Source organism: Micromesistius poutassou (assembly GCF_964030765.1).
Source record: "Micromesistius poutassou genome assembly, chromosome: 7".
In the NCBI taxonomy this organism is placed as follows: Eukaryota; Metazoa; Chordata; class Actinopteri; order Gadiformes; family Gadidae; genus Micromesistius; species Micromesistius poutassou.
Genome location: NC_140277.1, coordinates 19186548 through 19204680, shown reverse-complemented (window position 1 = coordinate 19204680; position 18133 = coordinate 19186548). Strand labels below are relative to the sequence as shown.

The 18133-nt window shown below is 50.2% G+C and overlaps 1 protein-coding gene across 1 annotated transcript; it reads left to right on the top strand.

Moving 5' to 3' along the window:
• Positions 1–536: 536 nt before the first annotated feature.
• On the top strand, positions 537–17205 carry mcm8 (minichromosome maintenance 8 homologous recombination repair factor; the record flags this gene model as incomplete). Its single annotated transcript, XM_084470748.1, has 20 exons — positions 537–843; positions 1013–1078; positions 1386–1468; positions 1773–1922; positions 2062–2159; positions 2298–2496; positions 3467–3552; positions 4405–4550; positions 5156–5230; positions 5929–6043; positions 6920–6950; positions 7098–7235; positions 11065–11125; positions 11205–11285; positions 12538–12733; positions 13143–13359; positions 13627–13836; positions 15830–15906; positions 16113–16302; positions 16830–17205. 20 exons carry the CDS (start codon positions 537–539, stop codon positions 16920–16922), a joined length of 2619 nt encoding a protein of 872 aa, XP_084326874.1. The 3' UTR covers positions 16923–17205.
• Between the last annotated feature and the right edge of the window lie 928 nt (positions 17206–18133).

Here is an 18133-nt window from a genome sequence, read left to right as displayed (position 1 = left end):
AGGGAGATTCGAGTCCTCTCTCCACATCACCCCGTCAGGTGAAACACGGACTACTGCCGTGTACAGGTGATATAAACTGCTGCTGTGACAGCACCGCACTAATACTGAATCAGTTCAACAGTATCTTATTAAGTGTTTCTTATTAAGTGTTTTCTCGTGTTTCTTAAGCCATGTATGGGAGAGGGGTAAGATTAGTCAACTCTACCAGAGAATGTCTAACATGAAGAGAACTGGAACTCTTGCTTTGACATAGTAGTCATTATACCGGATATGTTAAAAACTTACTTTGACAAGCAAAAAAAACCGTTTATAGTGAAAAAAACATACTTATCTTACTAACTTTGTGCCATGTTCCATCTGCCATGTTCACAGCCAGATATAAATGATGGGTGCTTCCTGAATTGATCGTCAAATGTACAGTTGCCTAAATACAGAGGGTCAACTTACCCACTTGCTCATCTTTCCCCACTCTCCCCTACATCGTCCTCACACTTTTAGGACAGGTTATGTGAGGTGTCTCTGTCTCTCAGAGAGCGATGAGTGGGGAGGGATCCCGGAGCGGCCCGTGGAGAGGTGGGGCCAGAGGAGGTGGAGGAGGAGGAGGAGGAGGATGGAGAGGTGGGGCCAGAGGAGGAGGAGGAGGAGGAGGAGGAGGATGGAGAGGGGCCAGAGGAGGAGGAGGAGGAGGAGGAGGAGGAGGAGGAAGAGGATGGAGAGGGGCTGGAGGAGGAGGAGGAGGAGGAGGAGGAGGATGGAGAGGAAGACCATGGGGAGGAGGGGGGGCGAGGAGAGGAGGAGGAGGAAGAGGAGGCGTTGCTGGGTCTACCTTCAGCAGCCAGAGGAGTAGGTTCCCTTCTGAAATGTCGGACATTAAAGAGAGCGTGATAGGAGATTTGACTTTTTGTATTATTCTGTTATTGTATATGTATTTGTTTATATTATTATCTATTATACACATAAAGAAAGATAGATAGATTGATTGAAATCAAATTGCCTCTGTTTCTCTCTGCAGATTTCTATCAAACCACGTTAGACAGTTTGTGTCCTTATAAGGGATGGCCTCTCTACTTTACTGAAGGTACACTTTATCCTTTTAATACATTTTCAATCCTTACAAATATTGGAATGACTGAATTTTAAATGAGAGCAGTTTTGTGTATAATGAAACCGATATTCCATGTTTCTGTTTAGGCATCTATTGTATCACAGTAAAATATTTGTTTTCTTGGAAATTGATTTGTTCAGTGTTTTGGTATTGATATCAGAATCTTCTTCAAATGTGTGTGTGTGTGTGTGTGTGTGTGTGTGTGTGTGTGTGTGTGTGTGTGTGTGTGTGTGTGTGTGTGTGTGTGTGTGTGTGTGTGTGTGTGTGTGTGTGTGTGTAGGTTTCATTGAGAGTTCACCCTCTGTGGAGAAGATCAGGGTTTTTGAACAATACTTCACCTCCAAGATTGACCTTTACCACAAGGTCTGTCAGCCCCATATGGCCGCTATGGAACGGACTATATGCAACAACCTATCAGCATTGTTCATTATGAAACTTAATTATCAAACTATAAAGAATATACAGAAGTTAACTTCCAAAAAAAGTAGTTCAGCTTTTAGTCAATGTTAATAGTTGCTGTATCGGCAAACATATTTTAAGTGGACTCTTGACATTGCTTTGTAGTGATAATGTTATAATGTTGCGGTTATTGGACAGATATACAATGCAGTATCTGTACTTCCTTTTAAAGCCAGTGTCGATAAGTGTGTGTTTCATACGTACCCAGGATGACATCGAGCGGCAGGGCAGTGTTCTGGTGGACTATGCAGACCTCATGGGGAACGCTCTTGTGGACGACACGCTCCGTGAACTGGCTACAGAGCTGAAGGAACAGCCAGAGGTCGTCCTTAACTGTTTAGGACTGGCCATTCACCAGGTACACACACAGACAGACAGACAGATGCCTCTACAGCGCTATCATAGACACTAATAGAGAATATTTTGTCCATTGTAGAACTTTTTTCTTTTTTTCTTGACAAAGAAAGAGCTTCTGGATCGATTTTCTTTTTGTTTAGGTGTTGACCACCGACCTGGAGAAACAGGCTGCAGAACTGCAAGGGGAGGAGCTTAATACGACTACATCTATTGTTAGCATACCTCACATAAGCGCCAGGTAAAATATCAAACATTTGATGACTTTGCTCTAATCCAGACCTCGTTCAGTATTTACATCCAGACCTAGAAGCAGACACAGCGTCCAGACTCACAGTCCAGTGGTAGATGATGTTCAGCGTCTCTCTCTGCGCTCCAGGCTGTATAACTTTGAGCCACTGACCCCACTGCGCACACTGCGGGCCAGTGTGTTTGGCCGCCTGGTGTGTGTGAGAGGCACGGTGGTCCGGGTGAGCAACATCAAGCCCATGTGCACCAGGATGGCCTTCCTGTGTCAGGGATGCTTGCACACCCACTCTGTCCCGCTGCCCCGCGGAAGCTTCACCACACCGGTCAAGGTACACGCACGCACGTACACACACGCACGCATGCACACGCACGCACGCACGCACGCACACATGCTGCCACCACAAAGGCAAATCAACCGCTTCACTTCAGCCACTCAATGGGGTATCGCCCGGTGTAACAAAACGAATGAACCCATCCCGACTGAGGGATGGCGATGCAATGTTAATGTAGACTGGGTACCCCCCCCGCCCATTCTGCCAGCCATTTGAACTCGCCCTGCAGAAGGGTCTGGAGAGGAGCAATACATTTCTTTCTGCTTCCAATTCCGATTTTGCGGGAGCCAATCACCAAGATGGATTTTCCCCCATGGCGCGCTATTGGCTGGTTTAACACAATGACGACAGGGAAGCGACGGCAAGCAGCCAATTGCGTACAGAGTCATTTGCCGGTTGATCACGCCTCTTGTTCTGAAGAAAATGACAGCAGCCTCCCCAGACCAACGTGCAGTCTACGATTGACCTCGGTCTGGCAATAGCCAGGCTAATGTCAATGAGTAGTGAACTCAGTCTACGCTTTAAGCACATGCATATTTCTGCATGTGAACAACTTCATGGCCGTCTACACTAGTGCATGTTGCAGAAAGACAGTGACCCCTGGTGTCACACTTTATGATGGGTAACAGTATACAGTGTAACACCGGCCAGTGGAAATATTGTCTGACATAGTACCGGTCCGTGGTGTAAAAAAGGTTGAGTACCGCTGGCATAGACTACTGTGTTCAAGTCAAGATCATAGAAGACAACATGTAAAAAAGAAACACACACACAACTTTGAGTTCACCTTGCCCTTTTAATTTTGGGTCATTCTCACACATACACTCAAGTTTGTCGTCTTCCTCCAGTATATGGGGGAATATATTTGAATAAATATATAAACAAACATGCAGTATAAATACACTGGCATGTTAACATATTAGTGTTTTGTGTGCACGTTGTTCTATGTTTGTCTTTTGTCTCAAAGTGTCCCCAGCCTGAGTGTCGGAGCCGTTCCTTCACAGCAGATAGAAGGTCTCCTCTCACACACACCGTGGACTGGCAGACCATCAAGTAGGTCTACAACACAATAACTACTGCGTCCATCCTTCTTTTACCCCTGTTCTCAGACTGTTCTGGGTCTAAGGGACCAATGCGGACAACAATTGATGAAAAAGTATATAGTGATAACCCTGCAGCCGTGATCTGCATAAGGGCGAGGGGTCTGGTTGGAGACTCGTGGGGGATTCTGGGAGCTCCACTGTAGAATGGAACTACGTCACCTTCACTATCTACTCTGCTGCCCCCTATTGGACTAGTACAACACTCCAACCGACCACATCTCAAGAGGCTTGTAAATTATACAGATGTAAGTTTGTCATGTTTTGATGATAAAGGAGTTAAGTGCAATTATACATTACATACATACACAGAGTAACCGTCTTTAATTTGATTCTTGTCGTGAATCATTTGTTCACAGAAATTTGATAAAATACGTAAAAAGTCCAATTACGGAACATTGCAATACCCTGATGTTTCTGCATTAGTTAGGATCTATTTCACATACATATAGCGGTCTTGTTATTGTTTCACGTTGTTTACAACTTACTTCCTTATTCGAGTGAAGGTGACGTGTTTCCGTTCCTCAGTGGAGCTCCCAGAACCCCCCATGAGTCTGACACCAGACACTCTCGGCAGAAGGGGCTGCGATGTAATCCTTGGGCACATAGTTCCGTCAATGTCCGTCCTCCCAAAGGGTTTGTGCCACTGGCTGGCTCAAATTATATCCTTTCATTATGGAAATGATCCCTACTTAGAAACACACTTTTTTCATTACCCTTCGCTTGAAAGTGTTTGTTGTGTCCAACCAATTCTCACGTGAGTGGAGTTGTTGCAGACAGTATCTGGTTTCCTTATGCTGCACAGAGTGCAGGAGCTGATCTGTGGGGAGCAGAGGGAGGCTGGAAGAATCCCACGCACAGTGGAGTGCCAGCTGACCTCTGACCTGTGTGACAGCTGCGTCCCCGGCGACACGGTGACCGTCACAGGGATAGTTCGGGTGACTAGTGATGGTATGCACTCGCATATGCAGACAGAAACATGCACATGGTCCCTCAAAGCTGCTCTAGGTACCATGTTGGCATTGCAAAGGCAGAGTGAGCAGATTGCAAAGACTGAGAGGGCAGAGGCAAAGTCATTTTGAAAACGAATGTCTTCTCCCGCGCTACTCTGATCTAATTGTACAGGCTCGAATGATTTCCTGAACCCATCGTGGCAGAAAGGCCCTGCCTTGTCAGAAATTAGCTGGGAGTGGTCAAAATACAAATCGTCTCAATTTGTCTAGATATCAAATTATAGCTCTTAAATCGTATTCATATGATATAAAATGCGCTCTTACTTCTGAATGATAGATGGATTGAGTGGTTGTTGTTGACAGGTTGTTAAATCTATTGGCGTGTCCTTGATGGGCCTCCAACCTCCATACGGGTCATACAACATGCTCTCACTCTCCTTCAGGTCCTCTTTGTGGATTCTGGTCTTTTGAGGTAGAATCGTGCGGTATTAAAGGGCCCTATTTTACCACCAGATGGCTAATCAAACTCACACCTTCATAAAATCCTCTCAGGGAAAGGTCTTTAACACACCATAACTAGAGTGTGTGTGTGGGTGTGTGCAGGCACTTCCAGGGGGAAGAAGGACCAGTGCATGTTCCTGCTCTACATCGAGGCCAACTCAGTCAGCAACACCAAAGGTACGGTCTCCTCAGCTCCCACCCTGTACACGTCTTAAAACTGGATTACTGCTCAATCATTTTCCTTTGCTTCTCATTTCATGCTTGTTGCTTTCTGTCTGTGTTCCTGCATTTGCCTAGTTTGGTTGGTAGCCTAGAAATCCAGACCCACATCTAGAAAGCTGTAGGGTCTGGCTTGAGGGGCGGCACCAAGCGTGCATTTGAAAATATCACTGCATCCAATTTGATAACACTACGACCAATCAGAAGAATACAAGAAGTGACGTATCCAGACCAGCGGAGCTAACCAATACATACGACTCTTGCCATATCCGGTCGGCCCGCCTATATCAGATACACCGATGTGATTGGTTAATGTTCTGGGCCAGGGGAATCGGGGAGTGAGTATATCGCTCGTTCCCAGAGTGACTCGCTGAGCAAATTCAAATTGTGCTCTCGCGAGAACTCTGGGTTTCCAGGGTACTAGTTTGGTCTATAAACATATTCAACTGATGTCTCTCTTTATGTCTGTAGCATTCAATATAGTGTATTTAATTGTATATTAAATTGACCCTTCTCATCAAGTTCACTCTTGTTCCATTGTGGAGTCCCAGTAATGGCATGTATTACACAATGTGTCGTATTAAAATATGTATTTTCCGGATACCTCTGGTGGTCCACAAACAGGTTGTTCTGTTAAACAGTTTGTCGTCCACCAGGTCAGCGCTCTGACCCGGGCGCTCTGGACTCTGGAGGGGAGGAGTTCAGTCTGAAGGAGCTGTACGCCATCCAGGAGATCCAGTCCCAAACGGACCTCCTGAGACTCCTAGTGCAGTAAGACACCAGCAGTATGGCCCGGCAGTGGCTCAGGGGGGGGGGGGGGGGAGCGGGTTGCCTGGCAACCACACGGATGCTGGTTTGGACCCCGGCTCCTCCTAGGTGTTAGTGACGGTCTCCCTGAGCGAGACACCAAACACCAACTGCTGTTCCCTCTCGCGGTTGACAAAGACACCTGATTGTGATTGGTTGAACTGATTTATCTGTTAGAGCCGGCAACAATAGACCATGGTGAGATTTGAAATGAGTGTCACTTTTTCGCTAAAAGTGAATGGCAGCATGTGTTTACAGTCCCATTCAGCTCCAGGATTTTTCATAATTTTATGGAAAACGTTCACAACAAACATTCACGTCCAATTTACAAACAACCTTGACTTGTAACATATGAGTTGTAGTTACAGAAGAAATAAGGTATTCATACAATCTATAAATCTATCAAGAACCTCATCCCTTGAAATGTTGCTCCACGATGCTGTTGTAGACACTGACTATTAAGATGATATACGGCGCCATGATGTCACTGAAGGACAATAAAGACGGAGCATTCTCCAGGGCAGATCTCAGGCTTTGGAACTCCCTCCCCCAAGACATCAGAGACTCAGAGTCCCTCCCAGTTTTTCAATCCCGCCTCAAGACCCATATTTTCCCTACTGCCCTCTCTTAGCCCCCCCCCCCCCCATCAAGCCATGTGTCTGTGGTTGTTTTTACTACCACTGCCCCTCAGTGTAAAGCGACTGATTCCTAGAAATGCGCTACATAAGTCCCATTTATTATTATTATTATTATTATTATTATTATTAATAAAGCAATTAGGTGAAACCATTGGACATGAACCCTTCCCCCTCTCCTCTCTCCTCTTCTTACCACCCCCAGCTCCCTGTGTCCTGCCATCTACGGCCACCTGGTGAGTCCCCCCCCCCCCGCTCCACAACACAGTGGGTTCAACCCCTCCATTCAGTGAAGAAGTAGAGGAAGTCCTTGTATTGGATAGCTAGACTGTGGGATGGACGTGCGTTGATGAGACGTTGGGCCTAACCGTTTGATTGATCAGCTGGTGAAGGCGGGGCTGGCGCTGGCGCTGTTCGGAGGGCGTCAGAAGCGGACGGAGAGGAACTGCGTGCCCATCAGAGGAGACCCCCATGTCCTGGTGGTGGGAGACCCCGGCCTGGGCAAGAGCCAGATGCTCCAGGTAATGATAATAATAATCATAATCATAATAAAGCATTCATTTAGTATTGCGCTTTTCAATGACCCAAAGACGCTTACAGTGACGGAGACATAAAAGACACAAAAAGGGTGGTGACGATCAGGGGTAGGGCAGAGAGGGCAGGGATGAAGGTGGTTATGGGTAGGGGAGGCCATAGGCTTGGGAAAAGAGGTAGGTTTTTAGACAGGATTTGAATGTGGGAAGCGAGGGAGACTCGCGGACAGGTTGGGGGAGAGAGTTCCGTAGTCGGGGGGCTGCCCTGGAGAAGGCTCTGTCACCGAAGGTTTTCAGTTTGGAGGGTGGTACGGTGAGAGTGGAGGAGGATCGGAGGGCTCGGGAGGGGCGATGGGGGACGAGGAGGTCAGACAGGTAGGGCGGGGCCTGGTGGTGGAGAGCTTTGAAGTCAGCAGGAGTATTTTGAAATTGATGCGTTGTTTGATGGGGAGCCAGTGGAGAGTGTGGAGAACGGGGGTGATGTGCTCATGAGACGGGTGTGAGTGAGGAGGCGTGCAGCAGAGTTTTGGACCATTTGGAGTCTATGGAGGGAATGAGAGGTGATGCCAGTGAGGAGGGAGTTGCAGTAGTCAAGACAGGAAGAGATGAAGGCGTGGATAAGGGATTCAGCAGCGGGGTGGGGGTGGAGAGGCAGTGTCTGATTTAGGCGATGCGGCCAATATGGAAGTAGGAGGTCTTGACAATGGAGCTGACATGGGGATCGAAGGAGAGGGTGGGGTCCAGGATAACACCAAGACTGCGTGCCAGGGGGGAGGGAGTGATGGTACGTGTCGACGGTGAGTGAGATGGGTCCAGTTTTGTTGAGAGTGGATTTGGTGCCTATGAGGAGGAGCTCTGTTTTGTCACTGTTGAGTTTGAGGCAGTTGTGGGTCAGCCATGTTTTTATTGTAGAGATGCAGGTTTCGATGTGGGTGAGGGGAGGGTTTTGGGTGGGTTTGGTGCTGGTGTAGATCTGGGTGTCGTCAGCGTAACAGTGGAAGTCCCGGTTGAGTTTGCGGATGACGTGTCCAAGGGGGAAGAGGTAGCAGATGAAAAGAAGGGGGCCGAGGACTGAGCCCTGCATGACAGGAGAGAGGGTGGATGTGTGGCCAGAGAGGGAGACGAACTGTCAGTCGAGTGCAGTGCCCTCAACACCCTGTTGGCACAGCCTTATAAGGAGGATGGAATGGTTCATAGTATCGAAGGATGCGCTGAGGTCTTGTAATAGCAGGATGTTGAGGGCACCGGAGTCTGCAGAGGTGAGGAGATCGTTGATGACTTTGACAAGGGCAGTTTCGGTGCTGTGAAGCGGGCGGAAGCCAGACTGGAGGGGTTCATAGAGGTTGTTTGACTGGAGGGGTTCGTAGAGGTTGTTTGACTGGAGGGGTTCATAGAGGTTGTTTGACTGGAGGGGTTCGTAGAGGTTGTTTGACTGGAGGGGTTCATAGAGGTTGTTTGACTGGAGGGGTTCGTAGAGGTTGTTTGACTGGAGGGGTTCATAGAGGTTGTTTGACTGGAGGGGTTCATAGAGGTTGTTTGACTGGAGGGGTTCGTAGAGGTTGTTTGACTGGAGGGGTTCATAGAGGTTGTTTGACTGGAGGGGTTCATAGAGGTTGTTTGACTGGAGGTGGGTGTGGAGTTAGGCGGCGACAATGCGTTCCAGAGTTTTGGAGAGGAACAGCAGGTTGGAGATGGGGCGGTAGTTGGAGAGGTTGGCTGGATCAAGGGTTGGCTTTTTGAGGATGGAGGTGATGGAGGCAAGTTTGTAGACAGGGAACATGACCAAGGGATAGAGACTGATTGAAGAGGGTGGTGAGGTGGGGGGTGAGGACAGGGAGGCAAGCCTTGGTTAGAGTCGTTGGGAGGGGGTCGAGAGAGCAGGTGGTTGTCTTGGACGCAGTGATGATGTCCAAAATGTGGGAGGAGTCAACAGGAGAGAAGGCAGTGAGAGAAGGGGAGGGCGGGTGGTCAGGGAGGGGGTGGGGGACAGGAATGGTGGGGGTGGAGGAGTTAGACGGTAGCACTCAGGGAGCTGTTGATTTGGGAGATTTTATGGTTAAAGGCGAGGAGGAAAGAGTTACAGAGGTCAGGTGAGGAGGGTGGATTGATGTCCAGCGGCTGGAGCAGTTTGTTGACGGTGGAAAACAGGATGCGGGGGTTCCGGTTGGTGCTGTTGATGAGGGTGGAGAAGTGGGCGGATTTAGCAGCTTGGAGAGCGTCACGGTAGGAGGAGATGTGATGTTTGTAGGCTTCGGTGTGAATGGTGAGGCGGGTTCGTTTGTATAGACGTTCGAGTTGGCGGCCAGTCTGTTTCATGGTGCGGAGTTCCAGGGTGTACCAGGGGGCGGAGGTGATGAATGAGACAGAGGAAGTTTTCCAGGGGGTCAAGGGAGTCAAAAAGGAGGGAGTTGAGCATGATGGCATAGTCGTCAGTTGAAGAGGGGGCAGAGTCAGGGGGGAAGGCAGAGGAGCTGGGAGGGTGAGAGTGGGTTGACTGATTTGATGTTGTGGTAGAAAATGGAGCGCTTTTTGGGATTATGGGGTGAGGGTAGAGGAGCAGAGAAGAGGATGCAGAGATGATCAGAGAGTGGGAAGGGGAGAGGATGGGGGTTAGATACGGGTAGGGAGGCGGGGCAGACTATGTGGAGGATATGGCCTTTGGTATAGGTGGGGAAGTCAATGTGTTGGGTAAGGTGGAAACAGCGAGGAAGTCAGATGTCAGTGGGGCGTTAGGCTGGTCAATGTGGATGTTGAAGTCACCGGTAACTAGGAGGCGGGAAGAGAGAGAGGACGCAATAGTGAGGAGTTCAGACGGTTCAGAGAGAAAAGATGGGTGTGGCTTCAGAGGACGGTAGATTAGAACAGTGGTGACAGAGTTGGGGAGGGAGAAGGCAAGGTGTTCGAAGGATGAGATAGATGGGTGGTTGAGGTTCAGTTCAGTGATGGACAGGGATTGTTTATGAAGAACGCCAACGCCTCCCCCTCGGCCAGAGAGGCGGGGTTTGGCAATGTAACTGTAGTTGGAGGGAGTGGCTTGATTGAGAGCGTAGAAGTCCAGGGGCTGTTGCCATGTTTCACAGAGGAGGAGCAGATCCATGTTATTGTCCAGTAGCAGTTCAGATATAACGGGTGATTTGTTGGAGAGGGAGAGACAGTTCAGCAGTGCGAGGGAGATGGATGGGGGGGCAGGGGAGGGGGAACGGAGGTTAGTGAGGTTGGCAGGTGGGGGTGACGGGGGGGCGAGAGTTAGTCCAGAGTGAGGGGATGGGTGAGCCATGGGGGAGGTGTTGGTTGCGAGAGGGGCTGGAACCTCGCTGGATGACAGGCATGATATCACTCAACCTGTTAGCGTTTACAAGTGGCAGTAATCCACTTGTAACACATGTTTCCTTCATCTCGGACATATCATGGTCATCATTTTTTTTTGAGGAATGTTCCTTTTAAAATGGAAGGACAACAGGGACAACTCTGCAATAAGCACTCTAACAAAACAGACCATGGTATTAAGGACACTAGGATCACATGTGTCCATGCTCTATCTCAGGAATTATACCGCTAGATAAAGAGCACCATGCAAAGTCATGTGGAGGCAAGATTGGGCAAATTGACTAAAGGATCTGTTAATTGTAATAAATAGTCACAATATTGGGCTAAATAATCACATTGTTGTTATTGTTTTTGTCGTGATTGTGCAGCCTTACTTTGCCTCCCAGAATTGATTTAGTGTAATGTCATTAGAAGTAGATTAGATCATGTACACAATGTGACATTTGTTCAAAATGTGTTAAAAAATTGTGTGTGTGTGTGTCAACTAAAGGCCTTGTGCAATGTGGCTCCCAGAGGAATCTACGTTTGTGGAAACAGCACCAGTACTTCAGGTATGTCTTATGTGTACATACTGTATACTGTATGTGTGTGTCTGTGTGTATCTTTTCTGATGAGCGTTTGTGTGTTTAGGGCTGACAGTGAGTCTGTCTCGAGACCCGGGCTCAGGAGACTATGCACTGGAGGCTGGAGCGTTAGTCCTGGCTGACCAAGGTCTGAGTTGGTGTCTGTTCCTCCTCTCCTTCCATCCTCCTCTGGCTTCCTATGGTGTCCGTCTCCCCATCTAGCTGAATCTCTCATCTCTTGGACGTACATCTTCTGCATCTCGTTCTCTCTCTTGTCTGTTTTGGGCTGTGCACACCATCATCATTTGTGTTCCTCCCTCTCTGTCTCTCCCTCTGCGTGTACCTCTTGCTTTGCCTCTCTGTGTGTTCTCATGCGTGTCTGTTCTCGTGTGTGTGTGTGTGTGTGTGTGTGTGTGTGTGTGTGTGTGTGTGTGTGTGTGTGTGTGTGTGTGCGTGTCCTCATGTGTGTGTCCTCTGGCAGGGCTGTGTGTTCTCCTGCGTGTGTTCTCCTGCGTGTGTTCTCGTGTATGTGTGTGTGTTCTCATGTGTGTGTGTGTTCTCGTGTGTGTGTGTGTGTGTGTGTGTGTGTCCTCCTGTGTGTGTCCTCGTGTGTGTCCTATGGCAGGGCTGTGTGTTCTCCTGCGTGTGTTCTCGTGTGTGTGTGTGTGTGTTCTCGTGTGTGTGTGTTCTCATGTGTGTGTGTCCTCCTGTGTGTGTCCTCGTGTGTGTCCTATGGCAGGGCTGTGTGTTCTCCTGCGTGTGTTCCCGTGTGTGTGTGTGTGTGTTCTCATGTGTGTGTGTGTGTGTGTGTGTGTGTGTGTGTGTGTCCTCCTGTGTGTGTCCTCGTGTGTGTCCTATGGCAGGGCTGTGTGTTCTCATGCGTGTGTTCTCGTGTGTGTGTGTCCTCCTGTGTGTGTCCTCTGGCAGGGCTGTGTGTTCTTGTGTGTGTTCAGGGCTGTGTGTTCTCCTGAGTGTGTCCTCCTGTGTGTGTTCTCCTGAGTGTGTCCTCCTGTGTGTGTTCAGGGCTGTGTGTTCTTGTGTGTGTGTGTGTTCTCCTGAGTGTGTCCTCCTGTGTGTGTCCATGGCAGGGCTGTGTGTTCTTGTGTGTGTGTTCTCCTGAGTGTGTCCTCCTGTGTGTGTTCAGGGCTGTGTGTTCTTGTGTGTGTGTGTGTTCTCCTGAGTGTGTCCTCCTGTGTGTGTTCAGGGCTGTGTGTTCTCATGTGTGTGTCCTCCTGTGTGTGTTCAGGGCTGTGTGTTCTCCTGAGTGTGTCCTCCTGTGTGTGTTCAGGGCTGTGTGTTCTTGTGTGTGTGTCCTCCTGAGTGTGTCCTCCTGTGTGTGTTCAGGGCTGTGTGTTCTTGTGTGTGTGTCCTCCTGAGTGTGTCCTCCTGTGTGTGTTCAGGGCTGTGTTGTATCGATGAGTTTGATAAGCTGGGCAGCCAGCAGCAGGCGCTGCTGGAGGCGATGGAGCAGCAGTCGGTGAGCCTGGCCAAGGCCGGCATCGTGTCCAGTCTCCCCGCCAGGACCTCCGTCATCGCCGCCGCCAACCCCAGCGGGGGGCACTACAACCGCTCCAAGACCGTCTCCGAAAACCTGAGGTAGCCCCCCCTGAGTGACGGTGTGTACACTGTGAGGAGTGAGACCTGATCTCCCAGCTCTCCTCCGGTCGCTCTCTGCAGTCTCGCGTCGAGCATGCTGAAGGCCTCTCGTTAAAATGTTAAAAAATGATAGGATGGACGGATACGTTAATGACAGGAAAGGAGCGAAAATACGGATATTAATCTCTGCTCACACAATCTAATGTTTTGGTATTCTAGACGTTTACATTATCGCCTTCCTTTTACAATACCACAGTCCTTAAGGTTTAATATATTTTCACCAAATGTATTAATGAGTATTTATTATATTTAAACTGAAAAAACTTGTTGACGAAAGTGTGTGGCGTTGAGGGAAGCCCTTGTCCGGGTCAGCAGCCTGAAGAACGGTGTTGTGTGTGTGTGTGTCTAGGATGGGCTCGGCTCTGCTCTCCCGCTTCGACATCGTCTTCCTCCTGCTGGACGTCCCGGAGGAGTCACATGACCGGCTACTGTCGGAGCACGTCATGGCGACCCGGACAGGAAGGGGCGGGGTGAGCAGTGCCACGGTCAGCAGAGCCAATAACAGCCAATCGGAGAGCTCCTTGCTCCTGGAGGCATCGGAGGCGCCTCTATCAGAGCGGCTGCAGGTGAGAGAGACCGTCACATGACGTTATCTGGTGGAGACCTAAGACCCAGGGAGCAAGACTATGGGTGAGAATACACAATTACGTCCTAAAGACTGAGCTCATTAAAGCCGGCAGCAAGCTTCTTGCATTAACGATGTAGGGGTCGATTTAGCAAGATGATTGCCTTAACTAATGAAACTTTCAGTGACCAAGTTTGCCTGCCAAGAGTTTCTCCTCGCACAGGGCCCGCCGAACTCCGTCATTTATTTATTCTGTGTGTGGTGGAAGGTGCCTGCAGGAGGATCTGTGGACGTTATCCCGGCCTGCTTGTTGAGGAAGTATGTGAGCTACGCTCGGCAGTACGTCCACCCCACCCTCTCGCCTGAGGCGGCGCAGACCCTGCAGGAGTTCTACCTGTCCCTCAGGGTGCAGGCCCAGTCGGCAGACTGCACGCCCATCACCACCAGGCAGCTGGAGTCTCTGGTCAGGCTGACCGAGGTGAGGTCTGATCAGGGTCTGGAGGGTGGGGGTCTGGGGGGGTCCTGGTCTGGAGGGTCTGGGTCTGGGGGGTGGGGGTCTGGAGGGGTCCGGGTCTGGGGGGTGGGGGTCTGGGGGGTCTGGGTCTGGGGGGTGGGGGTCTGGGGGGTCTGGGTCTGGAGGGGTCCTGGTCTGGGGGGTGGGGGTCTGGGGGAGTCCTGGTCTGGGGGGTGGGGGTCTGGAGGGTCTGGGTCTGGGGGGTGGGGGTCTGGGGGGTCTGGGTCTGGGGGGTCTGGGTCTGGGGGGGGGTCCTGGTCCGGGTCCTGGTCTGGGTCCTGGTCCGGGTCCTGGTCTGGGTCCTGGTCCGGGTCCTGGTCCGGGTCCTGGTCTGGGTCCTGGTCTGGGTCCTGGTCCGGGTCCTGGTCTGGGTCCTGGTCTGGGTCCTGGTCTGGGTCCTGGTCTGGGTCCTGGTCTGGGGGGGTCCTGGTCTGGGTCCTGGTCTGGGGGGGTCCTGGTCTGGGTCCTGGTCTGGGTCCTGGTCTGGGGGGGTCCTGGTCTGGGTCCTGGTCTGGGTCCTGGTCTGGGTCCTGGTCTGGGTCCTGGTCTGGGGGGGTCCTGGTCTGGGTCCTGGTCTGGGTCCTGGTCTGGGTCCTGGTCTGGGTCCTGGTCTGGGTCCTGGTCTGGGTCCTGGTCTGGGGGGGTCCTGGTCTGGGTCCTGGTCTGGGTCCTGGTCTGGGTCCTGGTCTGGGTCCTGGTCTGGGTCCTGGTCTGGGGGGGGGCTGGGTCCTGGTCTGGGTCCTGGTCTGGGTCCTGGTCTGGGTCCTGGTCTGGGTTCTGGTCTGGGTCCTGGTCTGGGGGGGGGCTGGGTCCTGGTCTGGGTCCTGGTCTGGGTTCTGGTCTGAGGGGGGTCCTGGTCTGGGTCCTGGTCTGGGTCCTGGTCTGGGTCCTGGTCTGGGTCCTGGTCTGGGTTCTGGTCTGGGTCCTGGTCTGGGGGGGGGCTGGGTCCTGGTCTGGGTCCTGGTCTGGGTTCTGGTCTGAGGGGGGTCCTGGTCTGGGTCCTGGTCTGGGTTCTGGTCTGGGTCCTGGTCTGGGGGGGGGCTGGGTCCTGGTCTGGGTCCTGGTCTGGGTTCTGGTCTGAGGGGGGTCCTGGTCTGGGTCCTGGTCTGGGTCCTGGTCTGGGTCCTGGTCTGGGTCCTGGTCTGGGTTCTGGTCTGGGTCCTGGTCTGGGGGGGGGCTGGGTCCTGGTCTGGGTCCTGGTCTGGGTTCTGGTCTGAGGGGGGTCCTGGTCTGGGTCCTGGTCTGGGTCCTGGTCTGGGTCCTGGTCTGGGTCCTGGTCCGGGTGGTTTTATGGTGGGGTTCTAGGAATACACACAGATGGATGGATCTGTTTCTCTTTGGACCAGGGGGTCAACCACAGGCTGAGAGGTTGATTCCAGGCTGCTCCAGACTCATTACTGCAGCTCCTCTCATCCCGAGTGCTGCTTCACTCTGCTCTGATGGTTCACTGCCTCATTTGTAAGTTGCTTTGGACAAATGCCAACTCTAGATGTCTAAATCGTAGCTGGTTGAACAAAATGAACCTCAAAAAAACACCTTGTGAGCAGCATTGACAACGAACAACTGCGTGAACAACAATAATTGCGTTATTGTATGAAGGGAATTCGATTTCCGGCAGGCTGTGGGATGAAGACACAAACATGATTCCAGAGATTTTATAAGTTTTGACAGCGGTCTGACGAGCATACTCAGAGTATAAACACTCAGGCTCACTCAGATATTGCACTGTGATGAGGTTGCTCCATGGATGGACCTATCCTCTTGTTTACACACCAGCAATGTGTCATTTACAGAACCGTAGATAACTGAAGAGGGCGGACTGAATGAATACATAAATACATTAATTACACTGAATGGTGCAATAACCGCATGTGTCTGTGTGTGTGTCCGTGTGTGTCTGTGTGTGTGTGTGTGTGCGTGTGTGTGTGTGTGCGCGTGTGCGTGTGTGTGCGTGCAGGCCAGGGCGAGGCTGGAACTCAGAGAGACGGCAGTGAAGAGTGATGCTGAAGATGTAGTGGAGATCATGAAACACAGGTAGCCACCATAGAAGCACAGGTGTTAAACTAGACCGATTTGGAATGCTGTACATAACGTGTGTGTGTGTGTGTGTGTGTGTGTGTGTGTGTGTGTGTGTGTGTGTGTGTGTGTGTGTGTGTGTGTGTGTGTGTGTGTGTGTGTGTGTGTGTGTGTGTGTGTGTGTGTGTGTGTGTGTGTGTGTGTGTGTGTGTGCGCGCGCACAGCCTAGCCGATACCTACTCTGACGGGCTGGGCGGCCTGGACTTCCAGCGCTCCCAGCTGGGCTCGGGGATGAGTCAGCGCAGCTCGGCCAAGCGGTTGGTCAACGCGCTGCACGCCCACGCTCAGAGGACCAATCAGAAGCAGTTTGACATGCAGCAGCTGAGGTCGCTGGCTGAGAGGCTGAACATACAGGTGACAGCCCGTCAACGCAAAGGGAAAACATCCACACTGAATGGTAGACCGTACACTGGATGTTAAAGATCCCATATCATGCTTTTTTTAGGGATAATAAGTGCATTTGGGTGTACTACTAGAATAGGGTTACATGCCCGTATGTTAAAAATACCCCTTATTATTCTCACTGTTCATTTCTGCAAAACCAATTTCAGCATCTTTCAAAAACGTTCTGTTTTGTATCACGTCGCTTTAAGGCCCCCCTCCCGAGTAGCCCAGTCTGCTGTGATTGGTCAGCACGCCCACTCTGTTGCGATTGGTCGAATGCTTTGCGCATGCATCTGCAAATTCACACACATTCCCAAGAAGTTGTAAACATTGCAGGTAGCCGTGAGGCAGGACCTCTGCACTTCAGCCCCTCCCACTGCACAGTCTGATGTCACACTGTTACAGACGTAACGTTTGAGCACCAACAAGCTGTTTCATGCACTAACACGTGTGCCCGCTTGTTTGTGTGTTCCTATATGGTGCTCTTTGGGTTTCAGGTGGTGGACTTTGAGGGCCTGATAAGCTCTCTGAACGAGCAGGGCTTCCTGCTGAAGAGAGGAGCCAAGGTGTACCAGCTGCAGACCATCTGATCCCCACCGTCACACACTCCTACGTTTGACCTCAACCCTCGCTCATAATCTGTTTCTACTGTGTTACTTTGACAAGCATCTACTGCTGGACTTGTGGCTCTCGTTGGAGGTGCGATGGTGGTCATCTCTGCCCATAGATTTCACACATTTATGTATGAAGTGTTGGTTTTGACGGCTTATTAAATGTTGCGTTACAGTGTGACACTTTTATAGTTTTGTTATTTATTCATTATTTCTTATTTCTTATAGTAACCCACCAACCAATAGACTTCTGTGCACATTCTTCTGCATTCCCAACATATCCATGAGATACCGTCTGAAATACATTACGTTTGTTGTTTGCTATGTAATTGGAAGCTTTATGGTAAGAATACAAATAAAATGGAGTTTGTGTTTGAATTGTGTTAGTGTCTCTGTTGGAGGAGTAATGGGCCAGTCATTCCTTCCCGGATTTATATGAATGACCTGATCATGATTATCTGATCTGAAAGCGTTTCAACAGTCCGGACAACATGGCGGTGCGCCATAAGGTTGTTTTTGTTTGCATGGTTGCTGAGCAACGAAATCTAGCCATAGACTTTGCTGGTTCAAATGACTTTAGGCTACAAAGGGCTTGCACAGACTTTTTTTTCTAACACAGTGGAAATAGAAATCCCTTTAGAAAGTACTTGTATAGTTTTTACAACACAAACGCTTAATTAAACAGCATATACAAGGACATAACTTTGTTTCCCATTCATAATGTGCGTCGCCATTATCGTTGTGACGTCAATTCTTCCGACTCGGTCTACATGGACCTTCCCCGAGTTTGATCACCAGCAGAACTTAGACTACGGTGAACGAAAATTGCCCAAACGTTCCACTTTACACTCTACTAAAAAATAGCAGTTGAACCAAGCAGATAGTTTAAACGTAACACTAAGTTCTAACTTATATTTTACACCTCCCATCTAGCTGGTGTAAGTTCCATTCCAAAGATAAAGACTGGTAAACCTTAAACGATTTAAATACCAAAGATGGCTATTCGTTTTGAGCAATGGGAAGAGGAGTTTCAACGCGGTTTGCGTCGGGAACGAATTGTCCATGACCGTATAGATCCATTTAATGAGTATGATGATGTCGATCTATATGCGCAAATTCGGTTTCGCCGGGCGGAATTACTTAGAATAACCGGCCTTCTTGACAACGACCTGCAGCACAACACCAACCGA